This window comes from Cherax quadricarinatus, chromosome 49 (genome assembly GCF_038502225.1).
Source record: "Cherax quadricarinatus isolate ZL_2023a chromosome 49, ASM3850222v1, whole genome shotgun sequence".
In the NCBI taxonomy this organism is placed as follows: Eukaryota; Metazoa; Arthropoda; class Malacostraca; order Decapoda; family Parastacidae; genus Cherax; species Cherax quadricarinatus.
Genome location: NC_091340.1, coordinates 2908475 through 2925571, shown reverse-complemented (window position 1 = coordinate 2925571; position 17097 = coordinate 2908475). Strand labels below are relative to the sequence as shown.

General features: G+C 38.7%; 1 protein-coding gene across 1 annotated transcript; it reads right to left on the bottom strand.

Annotated features, from left to right (window-relative positions):
* Positions 1–373: 373 nt before the first annotated feature.
* Positions 374–15643, bottom strand: LOC128696981 (coiled-coil domain-containing protein 130 homolog; the record flags this gene model as incomplete). The annotated part of the gene is given in 5 exon segments (XM_070095093.1): positions 374–541; positions 9604–9696; positions 10096–10207; positions 14533–14729; positions 15511–15643. Coding segments are annotated over 5 exon segments (573 nt in total), but the record flags the coding sequence as incomplete, so codon positions are not given.
* Between the last annotated feature and the right edge of the window lie 1454 nt (positions 15644–17097).

Genomic DNA, 17097 nt, shown 5'->3' with positions numbered 1-17097 from the left:
AATACTGATACCATCAAAATCAGTCGATACCACAGATAATTATACTTTGGCATATCTACTTTATTTAATTTGTAAGCCTTATGGTGGTGCCTGTGACTAGTAATGACATTGACATCTCAAAGAAATTAAGTTACACTATTTAATAGTTAACCTTCCTGCATTACTTAATACATACTGAGCAATAAGTATTCCCTTATATATTGAACATAGTCATTATAATATATAAAATACTGAAAAAGTATCAGTATTGGCCTACAACTGAGCATTTTGACCAGTAATGGCAAAATTTTCAAATTGTCCCAGCCCTGGTATGCAGTGTACTGTGAATAGTGTATACAGTATAGTTCATATACTCAAGGAAGAATATACTGACCCTCATAGCTGACCTGAGAGTCTTGTTAGAAGAATAGTCATCATGCCAGCGATGAGCCTGAAACCTTTCAAGTTTCTGAAGCACAGGGTCAACCTCTTGGGATTTGACCTTATCACCAACGCCATGTTCTAATTTAAACATTGCATCTACGGCCATCTTTCTGGTTATCTGAGGGTTAAATTTACATTAACTAATAGGTTAATTTAGTTTAAACATTGTGTCTACCATTATCTTTCTGGTTATCAGAGGGTTAAACCTACATGAACTTACAAGAAAAGATATTTCAAACATTGCATTTGCAGATATCTATCATATTATTTGCAGGGTGATGCCTACATAGCCCTGCATATTAATTAACCCCTTCAGGGTCCAAGGCCAAAATCTGAAGTGGTGCTCCAGTGTCCAAGAAATTTTGAAAAAAAAAAAAAAAAATTATTTTTTCTTACAGAATTAAAGAGTATGTTTTTGTGAAGGTAATAAGACAAAAAAAAAATTCTGATCAGTACTTACCGAGATACAGTGCCGAGAAATTGACCCCAAATGACGTGGTGGTGGCAACAGCGACGATTCCCAAATACGCACATTACTTTATTTACCGTTTTTTGTAGTTTTTTCTTTTCTTTTCTAATTTTGTTTTTTTTCCTACTAACATTTGGGGCCTGAGAGACCAATAATGTATATATATAAACTCACTGTATTGAACACAATAACCACACTAAAGTTGTTATATTATTGTTTACCACCACTGTTTATTACAATAAACATGCACAAATCTTGTATAATACTAATGTTCTATCATATATTTACATATTTACAATCACTGGACATGGTTTTAGAACTGCTGGAGCTTGTGGAACTCCTTGAAACAAGGCACCATGCACAGAGGTACCTTACATTCCTCACACATAAACCGAGTGTCTTTGTGTCTTTGTTGCCGTCGTTTTGTTTGTGCACAGACGATGCATCTCTTCTGAGCAAATTTCTTCTGAGTTGAAGGAAGCTGTATTATGAAATGATCACCTTCCCTCCTCAAATGCTTGGGTATATCCTGAGGAGTTCGAGGACCTTGTTGTATAGCAGGTGTTGTTACCTGGTACTTCATTATGAGTTGTCTGACAACAAACAAAATTCATCATACGGTGGTCTGTTGCCAGTCTTCATTTGGTACATATTATATGCATTGAGCATTGAAATGTCCATGAGATGGAAGAAAAGTTTCATGTACCACTTGTAACTTTTGCGAACACAATCAACAAAGCCAATCTGCATGTCACATTTGTCAACCAAGCGCATGTTTTGTGTATAATCAATCACTGTCACTGGTTTTCAAATACATTCTTTAGTCACTCGATCAACTTTGCCACTGTCTTGCATTTCATTACGGTGAATGGTTGTCAACAATGTGACATCTCGTTTGTCATGCCACCGTAATGCCATGATGTCATTGGCAGTAAACACCTGCACGTCATCACGACGAGCACCTGTGTTGAGCCTGGGCATATGTTTACGATTAGAACGCACTGTGCCACACACATCTGTCTTGTTCACTCGCAAGAAATCACTGAGTAATGGGCTTGTGTACCAGTTATCGGTATATAATGTATGCCCCTTACCAAGATAAGGTGCCATCATGCTTCTCACTACGTCACCTGAGATACCCAATAACATCTTGGTATCTTTCAATATTTTACTTCCCATGTATACAACAATATCCAATACCAGGCCACTGTCACAGTCACAGAGTACAAACAGTTTTCTACCAAAGCGTTTCCTCTTGCTCGGTATATACTGCTTGAATGACAGCCTACCTTTGAACAAAATCAAAGACTCATCAATTACAAGATTCTTGAATGGATAAAAGTACATGCTGAACTTTTGTTTGAGATACATAAAAACATTTCTAATCTTGTATAACCTGTCACTTCTGTCAGGTCTGGTTTTGTCAGAGAAGTGCAACATACGTAACAGTAAGATAAACCTGTTCACTGGGATGATTCCACTGAAGACTGGGGTAGAAATTAGCCGATCTGTGGACCAGTATGCTTTTATATTATGCTTATAGACATGAGGCATAAGCATTATTGTTGCAAAAAGCAAATACATTTCTGCAACAGTCGTCTCTTTCCACCGGTGTAGTCTTGACTGTGGTGATATGATCGTATTTGCCATGGTGTACTCAAAATACTTATTACTTTCTCTGACAATAGTTTCCATCAATGGCTGGTCAAAGAATAGTTCAAAGAATTCCAGTTCATTTGCAGTGTTTCCAAGGGGACAAGTTGGTAGAATTACACTTTGAGAGTCATCAAAGTGGTGGAGCTTGGGAACAAAATTGGGATTTTGCTGCCAATCCCAGATACGGTTTGCTGGTGGATACTGAACATCATAGGCTGGTTGTGCGGGTAGTTGTGGTTGTGGTGGGCTGGTGGCTGACGCTCCACTTTGTCCTTGAACTGCGGAGTCAGCAGCATGGGTCCCAGCCTGGGCTGGTGAGTCACGCATGGCCGTGGCACTACCATCACCACTACCACCACCTACTGATGCCTGTGGTCTATCCATGCCAAGTGTAGCCACATCATCCTCACTATCACTATCTATACCTGGTGTAGGGCCATGGGATGTACTCCGGGATGTACTCCGTCCCCTGCGCATGGCATAGGGTACACTACCCGAGCGCATGCGGCGGCGTACATACCGACGCTTCACTGGTGAATATGATTCCTCACTATCACTACTCGAATGATCGTCAAGAGCAATAAAATCACAATCCACATCACTATCATCATCATTACTGAAGTCAGAGGCCTGGCCACATGAAAATAATAGTTTTCTCTTGCGTTGAGGTACAACCGACCGTGACTGACGAGTGCCCACACCAGAGGTAGAAGGTTGAGGATCATCAGGGTTTTCTGCACTATTATCGATATCCTGGTCATTCCTTTCGGTCACTAACTGATCAAAGCCAAAGAATTCGTCTTCATTTCAACTTCCATCACTGTCAGAACTATCAGATAGGAACAGGAGAGTCCCAATTTTCCTTGGAGTGAGAGCTGCCTTGCGACGAGGCATGGTGAACAAGGGTAACTGAGCCGGCGTTCCCACAATGCTATGCGGGTGCCTAGATTTTTTGTTTATGTCGCACACCCACCACGCAGACCCATTCTCTCACATGTAGGCCTATGAGCGTTTTCGCGCTAAATTTGACGGCGCTAGAATTTTGGCGTAGATCTACGGTTTGGACACTCAACGTGAAGCCGTAGATCTACGGGACGGACCTGAAAGGGTTAAAGCTTGAAAATAAATTGTATAACAACATAAGAAAATGACAAATTGAAATAGGATCCAGGCATGGCAGGCAGCAACAACCTGGTCAATCAGCCCAGTGACCAAGGGGCCTGGTCTGGATTGTACCATGGGGGCAGTGAAAACTGAACTGACCACAGATAACCAGTACTGATTTTGTCAATATGGGAACTCCACACTCATAAAATCTATGGAAAATACATGATACTAAGAACATAAGAATGGAGGAACACTGCAGAAGGCCTACTGGCCCATACAAGGCAGGTCCTTATCAAAATGACCTCTACCCAAACCTACCCAAGAATTTACTCCTGTACCCAATGACACCAATCAAACCCAGCCCCTCCCACTCATATATTTGTCCAATCTCTTTTTAAAGCTACCCAAGGTCCTAGCCTCAATCACCCTATTGGGAAGATTGTTCCATGCATCCACAACTCTGTTAGAAAACCAGTACTTACCTATGTCCTATCTAAATATAAATTTATCCAACTTAAATCCATTATTTCTGGTTCTTACCTGGTTTGACCCCTTCAGTGCTTTATTAATATCTCCTTTGTTTATGCCCATCATCCACTTATACACTTCAATTATATCTCCCCTCATTCTACATCTCTCCAGAGAGTGGAGATTTAAGGCTTGAAGTCTATCTTCATACGGGAGATTCCTTACACAGTAAATGATACTTGGTCATGACTGCACTGCTAGCAGTAAGTCTGGTTGTGCATGATATAAGCCTACTACCAGCAAATATCATACTGAAGACTCGGGAAAAAGATGGGATATGTATAAATTCAAGGATTATATGAATTAAAATAAGTGTCAGAGGCAAAAAGTGGGTTATACTATGTGTTGATGCACCTGGAGAAGAGGAGTGTAGAGGAGAGAGAGGTTTTGGGAGGTGTTAAGTGAGTGTTTAGGGAGTTTTGAACCAAGTGTGAGAGTAACTGTGGTGGGGGACCTAAATGTTAAAGTGGGAGAAATGATTATAGAGGGAACAGTAGGCAAGTTAGGGGCAAACAATAGGGACCTTTGAATGAACTTTGTATAGAAAATGGTTTGACAATAGGTAACACATATTTTAAGAAAAATGGGATAAATAAGTATAGTAGATACTATGACACAGGGCATGATGACAGTAATTTATTGGATTATACACTGGTACCTCAAGTTACGAACTTACATAATTCATTCCAGAAGGCTGTTCGAGTGCCGATACTGAACGAATTTGTTCCCATAAGGAATAATGTAAATTACAATAGTCTGTTTCAGATCCCAAAAATACAATTACAAAAGCACTTACAAAAATGCACTTACACAACTGTTCGAGTTGGGAGCTGTTCAAAACTCAAGGTACCACTGTATATTCGGGGATAAAAGGTTGATGGGTAGACTTCAGGATGTGCATGTTTATAGAGGGGGCAGCAGATATATCAGAGAATTTTTTAGTTGCAGCTACAGTGAGAGCAAAAGGCATATGGAATACAAGGAGAATGGCATGAATGAGTGAGAGAGAGAGAGAGAGGTGACAGCTTATAAACTAAAGGAGCAGGCAGTTAGGGTAAGATAAAAGCAACTACTGGTAGAGAAAGATGATCTAGTGAGAATATAGGTAATGAGGCTGAAGAATTATGAGGTAGATTTAAGAATGAAGTCTTAGTGGGTTCAGCCAAAGTTTGTAGATATAGGAGGGTGGGTGTGGGAGGGAAGAGAAGTGACTGGTGGAAAGAGAGAAAAATTAGCATATGAGAGGTTTTTACAAAGCAAAGTGATATAAGGAGAGAAAGAGAGGTTAAGAGAGTGGTAAGGGAATGTAAAAAGAGAAAAAATGAGAGAGTGGGTTAGGTGCTGTCAATAAATTTTGCTGAGAATAAGAAAAAATTTTGGAGTGAGATTAATAAGTTGAGAAAGCCTAGGGAACGAATGGCTTTGATAATTAAAAACAGAAGAGCGTTATTAGATAAGGAGTTGGAGGCATCAGGAAGATGGAAGGAATATTTTGAGGAACTAAAATACTGATGAAGAGAGTGAAACTCTGATTTTCTACACTGGCCAAGGAGGTATAAAATCCTTTAGGAGTGAGGAAGAGACAAATGTGAGTGTGGCTGTGCGTAAAATGAAAGGGGGTAAAGCAACTGGGACTGATGGGATCAAAACATAAATGTTAACAGCAGATGGGGATATAGTTATTGAGTGGTTGGTGCTTTTATTTAATAAATATATGAAAGAGGGAAAGGTACCTAGGGACTGACAGTATGCATAGTTTCTTTGTATAAAGGCAAATGAGACATAAGAGAGTGCAAGGAACTACTGTAGGGAAATAAGCATAATGAGTATACCTGGGAAGGTGTATGGTAGAGTTATTACTGAAAGAATTGCAGTGCTGTATGACCCTGGGGGTTGAGTGCTTAGTTTTGATTATAATAATAATAATAATAATAATAATAATAATAATAATAATAATAATAATAATAATAATAATTATAATAATTAAAAGCATTAAGGGTAAGGCAGAGGAGGATTGCAGATGAACAAGGAGGCTTTAGGAAGGGTACGAGGTGTTTACATTGAAGCATATAAGTGAACGGTATTTAGATAAGGGCAAAAAAGTCTGTACAGTTGGGCCCTACTTTTCAGCGTTTCGCCTTACGCCATTCCGTTAATATGGTGATCTCAAATTATGACGAAAACTTTCTATATGGCAAGTGGTCTTTCAAATACGGCACAGGCCACCCGGTTTGTTTACATTCTCCATGAGCACATCTCTCTATTATGTAATAATAATCACTCTTGGGCACATTAAATGTCTAATTTTACATCAATATAGATATTTTCATTAATCCATCTTTGATATTTTCTTCAAAATTATATAAGAAACGTGATACATAGCATATAAACATGCTGTTTATATGCTATGGAGGTGTTGCCAGGTGGAGGGAAAACATTACGTAATACTAATAATAATCACTTGGGCACATTAAATGTCTTATTTTATATTAAAACAGATATTTTCATTAATCCATCTATTATATTTTCTTCGAAATTATATAAGAAACACATAACATATAAACATTTTGTTTATATACTATGGAGGTGTGGTAGCCGGGCGGAGGGAAACCATTAAGTCACCCCCCTTAATACATAACGCTTTTGTTTACAATTCTCGGCATAAATTATTCATTATTTCTCCCTTTGTTTATGATGACATCTAAAGGTAGTTGTTAGAAACGATTAAACTCAGTGAACATGGTATGTCGATGGTAATAATATGGCTCTGGGCCATATTAAATATAGTGTAGGTATGTAGCCCAGGCGGACTACATACCTACATTATTATTATAACTGATAATTATACACATGTGTACCTGTACCTAAGTAAACTTACTGTGCTGGCATGCAGGTACACATTAAAATCACTAAGTGTCTTATTTGTTTTGAAGATGCCATATTAATGATAATAATAATAATAACACAATAATAATCACTATAAGGAGTATTAAATATCGTATAAAACATTAATATAGACATTTTGCTTAATCCATCTAAATACACCCCACAGTAGAATAAATTAACATAAATATGAGATGTGGTAGCCAGGTGACTTGACTTGTGGTAGCCAGGCAACTTGTAGGACTTGTGGTAGCCAGGCAACTTGTAGGACTTGTGGTAGCCAGGCAACTTGTAGGACTTGTGGTAGCCAGGCAACTTGTAGGGCTTGTGGTAGCCTAGCAACTTGTGGTAGCCAGGAAACTTGTAGGACTTGTGGTAGCCAGGCAACTTGTAGGGCTTGTGGTAGCCTAGCAACTTGTGGTAGCCAGGAAACTTGTAGGACTTGTGGTAGCCAGGCAACTTGTAGGACTTGTGGTAGCCAGGCAACTTGTAGGACTTGTGGTAGCCAGGCAACTTGTAGGACTTGTGATAGCCAAGCAACTTGTAGGCCTTGTGATAGCCAGGCAACTTGTAGGACTTGTGGTAGCCAGGCAACTTATAGGAGTTGTGGTAGCCAGGCAACTTGTAGGACTTGTGATGGCCAAGTAACTTGTAGGACTTGTGACAAAAACCAGACGCGTTCATCTGGTTTGCTTACATTATGTGTGGGTGGGGTGGAGAGGGCTGCCCTTCCTGGCTACCCATACTTCCCAACCTGACTGCATAGAAATAAAACTCACCTCTCACCCTACATTAAGACTACAAATATTTTAAGGTAATTAATGAGTGTACTATACTATATGCAGTTTATCTCTCTAGGGAGCTTAATGTCATACTAGGTATAAGTGGCCAGGCAGGATGCCATACCTCCCACAAGACTTTCTACAAATAAACACTATTCACCTCTTGCCCTACATTTAGACCATTAAGACTACAAATATTTTAAGGTAAGTAATGCGTCTACTGTATATGCATTTTATTGCTCTAGGGAGCTTTAAGCATCGTGGTATAGTATGTGTCGGTGGGGTGGCCAGGAGGGCTACCACACCTGACTTTTTAGAGTAAATACTACTCACCTTTTGCCCTACATTAAGACTACAAATATTTTGAGGTAAATAATGAGTGTACTGTGTGTGTATTTTACTTTTTAATGCCTAGTTTTATTGCTAACTTAATATATGTGAGTGTAAACTTGTTATCTGGCATTTATATGCATTTATAAATAGAAAAATGGAGTTCTGCTCTCCAGCAAAGTCTGCTTTCTGGCAGTAGCCTGGAACCTAACCTGCCGAATAAGTGGGGCCCGACTGTATTGCATTTATGGATTTGGAAAAGCAAATGACAGGGTGGATAGGAGAGCAGTGTGGCAGATGATGCAAATGTATGGAATAGGTGGTAGGTTACTGAAAGCAGCTGAGAGTTTTTACAAGGATAGTGAGGCCCAGGTTAGAGTATGTAGGAGAGAGAGGGAGATTCTTTCCCAGTAAAAGTAGGCCTTAGACAGGGATGCATGATGCCACCATGTTGTTTAATATAGATAGGGCTGTAAGAAAAGTGAAGCCAAAGACAAATGATTGGCTAAATGATTGTGAAATTTCAGTCTTTAATGACTGGCCTGGTAACTCACTGTACTTAAATCTTATAGAGAACATGTAAAACTTTATTAAGCATAAGCCTGTGGTATGGACGAATCCACTGTCCCCAATCTATTGAGTGCAATTAAGCAACTGTGGGAGGATTCTGACTCTTCAATCCTCCACATATTAGCCTTATTAGTGCCTAGGATATGTAAGGAGTGAATTAAGAGGAAGGGAAATCCTACAAAATACTAGGTTAGGTAACCCATGCATATTTCAGTATTTTGCTTTAAACAATTATCTGTGTGAGTTCATGCATGTGCACATATATGATGCCTACTGCACATACATTGTTTAATACATTTTTTGTTATACTGTTAGAACCCTTAGCTTAACTGAGACTGCCCAAAATGCTATACATAATTATAGGCTTCTCCTGTTAACCTACTATTGTTACTCTACTGTATCTTCTTGGGTCATCCACTGAGGTAGGGTGACCCCCAAAAAAAGGAAACATTCACCATCATTATTCAGTAGCTGTTTTGCCATAAGTGCACAGACATCTCATCTTTGCAGAGCAAGGGTCTCCAAACTGCAGCAGTGATCTCAAATATCTGTAAAGTAAAAGGACACAAGTGCAACTAATGTGACATTTTATTGTGGCAACGTTTCGCTCTCCAGGAGCTTTATCAAGCTCCTGGAGAGCGAAATGTTGCCACAATAAAATATCACATTAGTTGCACTTGTGTCCTTTTACTTTACATATTGTCGGTAATTCTACCAACTTTATTACAATCTCAAATATCTATAAATTGTAAAACTAATCAACCCTCGTTTTCGGTCACATCATGCTTACCAGGCATTTGCAGAAGATAGTGGTCCAGTTTCCTATTAAATAAATTAACAATTACATTAGTTTACCTCTTTATCCTCTGGAACAACTTGCTCATTCTCTGTTGGATCCCAACGTCGTTCTTGCCGCCTTGCACCGCTTACTATTTCATAATCTAGGTTCTGCAAAATATCCGTGATTATTAATATAAACTTTCAATATATGGTATTATACATAATTTTTTTAAGACAATTAATTTGCCTCATCAAGGCAAAGTGACTTTAAGCAGGAAACACATTCACCATCATTCATTCATGAACTGTCTTACCATGAATGTTGGCTACCAAGGTAGTAAGAGCCAAAAAAGTAAATACATTCACCATCACTCGTTCAGCAACTGTCTTGCCAGGGGCAGCAGGTGTAATGAAACATGCCTCACATTTTCTGGATCCACAGATGTGAACCAAAGTTGCTACTGTACCACTTTATCCACAACCCACATGTGTTACACATAAGATCTTTTTACAAAACATAGGCATTGTGTTCCAGGATCCCCATGTATAAAACACATTTATACTAACCGCTGGATCTGTTTTAATTTCAAAGTGGTTGGGACACAAATGGCACTTCATGCGGAATTGATAGATGGGAGTTGAGTAATACATTCCAACTTTCTTCTTCTCTGCATTATACCTGAAATTTTCAGAAGATTTATGAAAATACACTGCCTTTATTATTATTATTATTATTATAGTAGATACATTAAAAACCCTGCCTTGGTGGGAATCGGCCAGTGTGTTAATAAAAAAAAAAACATTAAAAACAAGTGAAAAACTCTCTAAGAGTCATACAATTAAGAATATACTGTGGATTATGGTATGCACTTGGTTTTGTAGAGTAATAGTGATTGTAGAAGATAGAAATGAGATTGTTTACCATTATTATAACAACAACTGACAACTCTGCAAACCAATAAATTTTGTCCCTTATTTCTAAATCAATTAGCCCATGGCTTTTGTCCTGTATTTCCGAAGTGAACTAAATCAAGGTCTCTTAATTCAAGGACTTACAATAGCTTCAAAAACATTGTCAAAAAAATGTATCCTCAATTGATGTAACATTTAAAGTGTAACCATCGTAAACATTTATTATGTCAATTGTATCTCATCCAGTTAACTTACACAAGTGCTACTCCCCCTTGTAATCTAAACCACTTTATTATGTACAGTAATTATTCATGCTGAACTGTCACACAAAACTCAATTCACATATTAGAATCTTTATTCAAATACCTGTACTAGTATTAAGTACACAGTTTGTGAGTATTAATAGTAGTATTAAGAACTTTACAAGTACTTACACTAGCACAGCGATACCTCTGTAAAACAGACTAATATGGGGAAGGTGTCTCCCTTGTAACAAAAATTCATTATACAGCCTCTCCTCACTTAGCAATGTACTCGTTTACTGACGGCTCGGACTTACGACGGGCTCTCTGACCCGTATGCATACCTAAATACATAATGTATATTAGAGCTGATTTCTTCTATTCTGTTTATTACAATATACAGTACACTGCTGTATAAACATTTAAAAATATACCAGAAATGTTATAAATGGTGCAAAGGTGACATTAAAACAATATCAGAGATAGATGACAAACCCACTACCATTATAATATGGTCCTCACGTAGCGATGAATTCGTTTACTGACATGGTCTAAGGAACAGAACTCTGTTGTTAAGTGTGGAGAGGCTGTATTGAAAGTTTCAATTAAGCATATGTAGAAGAAAAAAACAGAGAAAATTGGACAATTACCTCAATTAATAATGTAAATTGTCACTTCCTCCCCTTATTAGTAGAAGTACATTAAAAAAAAAAAAATTCTAGTAGAAGAAAAAAAAGTATGCTAGAACACAAACTCAACTGGAGTCATATAGGACATTTGGGATAAAAGATACTAATTTGGATGGAGTCCACTTAATAAACTGACTACTAGACACAGACAAGCACCCACAAAATGGACTATGTCCACTGCATTGATGGTATGACTGGGCACACAATGGAAAAAGCTAATACTGTACTTTGATCTATCTATCTTTCTCTCTCCTTTTCTCCCTCTTTCTTTTTTCATTTTTATTTTTCTCTTTTTTATATCTTTATCTCTCATTTTCCCCCTCTTTTTTTTTCCTCTTTTTTCTCATTTTCTTTTTTCTCTTTTCTCTCTCTCCTTTTTTTCTTTTTTCTCTGCTTTTTTTCTTTTTTCTCTCCCTTTTTTCTCTTTTTTCTTCTATTTTTCTATTACAGGTTGGCCATCACTAATCCGGCATCACCGGGACCTGTAGTGTGCCGGATTAGTGAGTTGGCCGGATTACAGAGTGGTTAGGTTAGAATACACTTAATTAACCTATCAATAGAGACTTTCTAATACATCTTCCTCATTTTCATCACTGCTTTCTCCTCCACTGCCTTGCTGCTGCAGATTTACAACCATCTACACAATTTCTGAGTCAGTATAATGATGAAATTTCAAATTATGCTAGCCGAAATTAGTGCCCGATTACTGATGCAACGGGATAACTGATTGCCAGATTAGTGATGACCACTCTGTACAGTGGACCCCCGCTTAACGATCACCTCCCAGTGCGACCAATTATGTAAGTGTATTTATGTAAGTGCGTTTGTACGTGTATGTTTGGGGGTCTGAAATGGACTAACCTACTTCACAATATTCCTTATGGGAACAAATTCGGTCAGTACTGGCACCTGAACATACTTCTGGAATGAAAAAATATCGTTAACCGGGGGTCCATTGTATTATTATTACTGTTTTTCTTTTTCTCTTTCTTTTTCCCTCTCCTTTTCCTTTTTCTGTTTTTTATCTTTTTTCTTTTCCCTCTTATTCTCTTTTTTTTCTATATTTTTTCTCTTGTTTTTTATACATGGTTTTACAGGATTAGGTTATGAGCTCTTTCATTTTTTTCTCTTTCTCTTTTTTTTCTCTTTCTTTCCTTCTCTTTTTTTTACACAAGGGTTTTACAAGGTTAGGTTAAGGGTTCCTACCTTTATTTACGAGCTAAGAGCTGTTACCCACACTAGCTCATTTCAAAGCATTTTTATTGTCAAGAGCCTTACAAATAGGGAACAGGATGAAGTTGGAGCCATATGTTTGTCAGCGATTTCATCTGGTCAATTGACTTTATTTTGTTGGTCATTATGTTGTATGGATATGTTCCAGACTCAAGTTTTCCTAGGAATAAATGATCTCAGATGAAGTGATGTTCTTAAGAAGGGTACAACTATAGTGTTGCTGCTATCTGCTACCCATCTTGTCATGTAGAGGTTCACTTCTCACTGTCCATGGAGTGGAGCCAAGTGTATTACCTAGACAATATTGGCCTTATACATAACAGAAAAGCCACCACATCCCTCTGGTATTAGTGTTGAAGGCTCTGCTGAAATGACAGATCCGACCAGGCCAGTTCCAAGCAGGAGACGAGTTGTCTTGCACTGTTCTCTATTTTGTCAAGAAGTTGTAAATGAGATGGGGGCCAGGCAATCCAAAAAAGTGGAGCATACTCAAGATGTGAGCATACTTGAGCCTCGTACAGAATCTTGCAACCCCTGCCGTTGACAGATGTGAGATACATCTAAGTGCTGTAAGCTTTGTGGCCACTTTGTTTGGAAGATTTACAATGTGGTTCTTAATAGTCAGTTTGGAGTCAAATTTCACCCCAAGGATATCAGTTTCATCCCCAGGCACCAACACTACCAATCATTTTTACCACTGCTCCAGCATTACAGTATATTACCATCATGGTGCCTAGAGACCATCATCATTTGTGTTATATCAGGAGCAAATGTGAATTGCCATTGTTTTTTTCAGGCTTATATAGCTGTAAGCTGGTGACTGACATAACTTTAGAGCATCCAGTATTTCCTCTCTTGGATTTGTAAATGTCAGAGTACAGGAGGGCCCTGCTTATACAGCAGGTTGGGTTCCAGGCTACTGCTGTAAAGCAAAAATTGCTCTGAAGTGAAACACTGCCTTTTTCACTTTCAAATACATATAAAAGCCTGATAACATGTTTACTCTGTCATATATTAAGTGAGCAGTAGAGCTAGCCATTACTTAACTTTAAAATATTTTCGTCCTTTTCTTATAGTGAGTGGTGAATATACAGCCTCTCCTCACTTAACGACAAAGTCCCATTCCTAAGACCTCGTTGGTAAACGAATTCGTCGCTAAGTGAGGAGTATACTATAATGGTAGTGGGTTTGTGTCAACTATCTTTGATATTGTTTTAATGTCACCTTTATGCCATATATACCATTTCTGGTATATTTTTAAATGTTTATACAGTAGTGTACTGTATATTGTAATAAACAGAATAGAGAAAATGAGCTCTAATATACATTATTTAGGTATGCATACTGGTCAGAGAGCCGTCGGTAAATGAGTACATTGTTAAGTGAGGAGAGGTTGTATTTATTGTAGGAAATCTGAATAAGTGAGGAATGGGTATAACTGAAAACCACTGTATTAGCAACATGCCATAAAGGAAAGCCTGCCTGTACAGTCATCTGCATGTGCATGGAATTATGAGAAGAGCTGAAGGTCATTGAAGTAAACAGTCTCTCATTCTCATTCTCTCTCTCTGTCCAGGCAAGAGATGATTCATCTTGCTCTGTTTTCTATTCTGTCAAGAAGCTGTAGATGAGACAGGGGGCAGGAAATCCAAGAGAGTGGAGCATACTCAAGGTTTGAGTGCACTTGTGCCTCATACAGTCTTGAAGCTTCTATTGTCGAGCAGATATGAGATACATCATATTTGAGGATGGTGCTTAAAGTGTAAATCCATTTAAGTGACACTCATGTCAATAACAAAGAGCTAGGTAAGAGACAGTGTAAGGGTTAAACTTAGTTGATACCCACCCATACCAATACCAATACCTTGGCATTCCACTAGACTTTAAGGACTGTTTACTTCAGTCCTGCCAAACAACAAACCACACACCTTACACCTGTTCCAATATGGTTGTTGCATCCTTCGCACCATATGTTATATGGCATCTCAAACCGTATAATGAGGATGCCCAGGTGCAGCTTCCTGGCACGCTCTCGGAGGGCATGTGTGCCCTGCGACTTATTGAGACCACCACGACTTGGATCATAGTCGGGCGGGTAGTACTTGTTGACACCCTTACGCTCGCCCTGCGGAAAGCCAAGATTATTAAGTTACTACTTAGTTTAATGACTACAGTTTTAAATTATGTAAATTGTATAATATTCGGTGAATTATGAAATGAATAACAAAAAAAGGCACAATACCGTGACTGGAACGATACACAAATAATGAAATGAAATGAAGCTAGCATATGATATTTTGTACAAATGGTTAGAGAAAGATTTTTAAGTACCTAGACCTAACCAAAGGTAACCCAGCTAAGCCTGTCTAGTCTAGGTTTGGTTATTTGGGTTATCAAACACCAATTTTTTTATTTGTCCAAAATACATCTCCATTGCATAACTAAATTAATGTTGGAGAATTTACATAATACATTACCAAAGATTACAGAGAAAAAAAAGTTTTAAACCTATATAGATCGTAGTTACAGAAAAAAATATTCGATGTTTAAAGTAAGTTTATTCAGGTATACACAAATACAGTTACATATATTATCATATATAGCAGCATATGTGTAGACAACCTGGGATAACCCAGTCAGTGACTTATTCATGGGGAAGCGCTAGCCGTATGGGAAATCAGAGAATTTGGAGAATGGAGGGCAATCTGGTCTAATCTAAAGAAGCAAAGGGTAGCTCCTGTTCCTTGGATCAAATCTCTCATTATAAAATGAAACCAAGGATCTGTTTTGTCCATTACTCCTCCATATTTGCCAAGTATTGTGCCAATTTTGCTGCAGTATGGCACTTAAACTATAGAACAACAAGTAATCAATAGCAAAGAATATCTCTTGTGCCTAAAACTCACCATTGTGAAGAATTTCAAGAGAAAATTTCACAGAAATTATTAATGTTAGTATTTATAGAGCCACTGCGAGTGAAGGTAGTACCGAGGCCGACCTTCAGTGTCTGGGGGAGAAACATTGACCAAAGTGGAAGGAAATTGATAATTGACTACGTATTTTATGTTCTTAATGCTCCCTGAGGCTGGCACAGGTACCTGTACCTGTGCCAGGTACCTGTACCTGTGCCAGGTACCTGTACCTATGCCAGGTACACGTCAGGATCTCCTGACGGCCTGGAGGGTCAAAATCTTCCCTATAACCGATGCCTCGCGAAATCATAGTGACACGATTGTTCAATTCAATTCAATTCAAAGTTTATTCTCTATAAGGATTACAATGCTGAGTTTACAGAATTTGGTTATTGTGTGGTTTTTATTTTAATAATAAGGAGCGAGAATTAGTAAGTAAAATAATTTCCTGTGGAAAGAGAAATGAATACGTAAAGTTTGCAAGTTAGATCAGTTAGTTAGTTAGTTAAAGATTCGCCGGTATTCTCCCGGCCCGGGCCTTGTCCAAGTGGTGGCCCGGCCTTGGCTCCCTCTTTAGGGAGTGTCTGAGACCTAAGTCTCCCATGGGAGGAGGCACAAGTACCTCCTCATCTTTAGGACCAACTGTCCCCAGGCCTAGCCACAAGCTAGGCCTCTCTGGTCTGCCATCCCCGCCCCAAGGGGACTAATGGGAATGACAGCCTTATGAGCTAAAGGCTCGGGCTCAGGCACCTACCCTACCCTAGAAGGGTTAGGCATGGTGTCGATCAGTTAGATCAGATGGACCCCAGATCAAGACATCAGCTTGGTCGGGAGTCTCTTAACTTGGGTTCGTTTTGTGTTATTTATTTTATTTATTTATTTATTTTTTTATTTGGACATGATACATAGTTGTACAAAGAAATATAGTGATTTGGTGTACGTGCCAAAAGCTCCTTCTATGCAGAGCATTATGGGCAGGCTTAAAATTAACTTAAGATTAACTAAGGAATGATATAGTCAGTGGTAAAAATTACATTAAACAAATTACAACATGAAGTACAAATGAACATTTCGAATAAGAAACATTATAGTTGTATAAATTTGTATCATAACAATGTATAATATAATACGATCAAATCGAATAAAATCAATGATTTATTATTATTATTAAAGATTCGCCGGTATTCTCCTGGCCCGGACCTTTTCCAAGTGGTGGCCCGGCCTTGACTCCCTCTTTAGGGAGTGTCTGAGATTTAAGTTTCTCATGGGAGGAGGTACAAATACCCCCTCATCTTTGGGACCAACTGTCCCCAGGCCTAGCCACATTCCCCGACCTCACTGGGCTCGTAGGGAGAAGCTAGGCCTCTCTGATCTGCCATCCACGCCCCAAGGGGGCTAATGGGCATGACAGTCTTATGAGCTGCAAGCTCTGGCTCAGGCACCTACCCTAGAAGCGCTGGGCATGGTGTCGATCATCAGTGATTTATTATTATTATTATTAAAGATTCGCCAGTATTCTCCCGGCCCGGACCTTTTCCAAGTGGTTGCCCGGCCTTGGATCCCTCTTTAGGGAGTATCTGA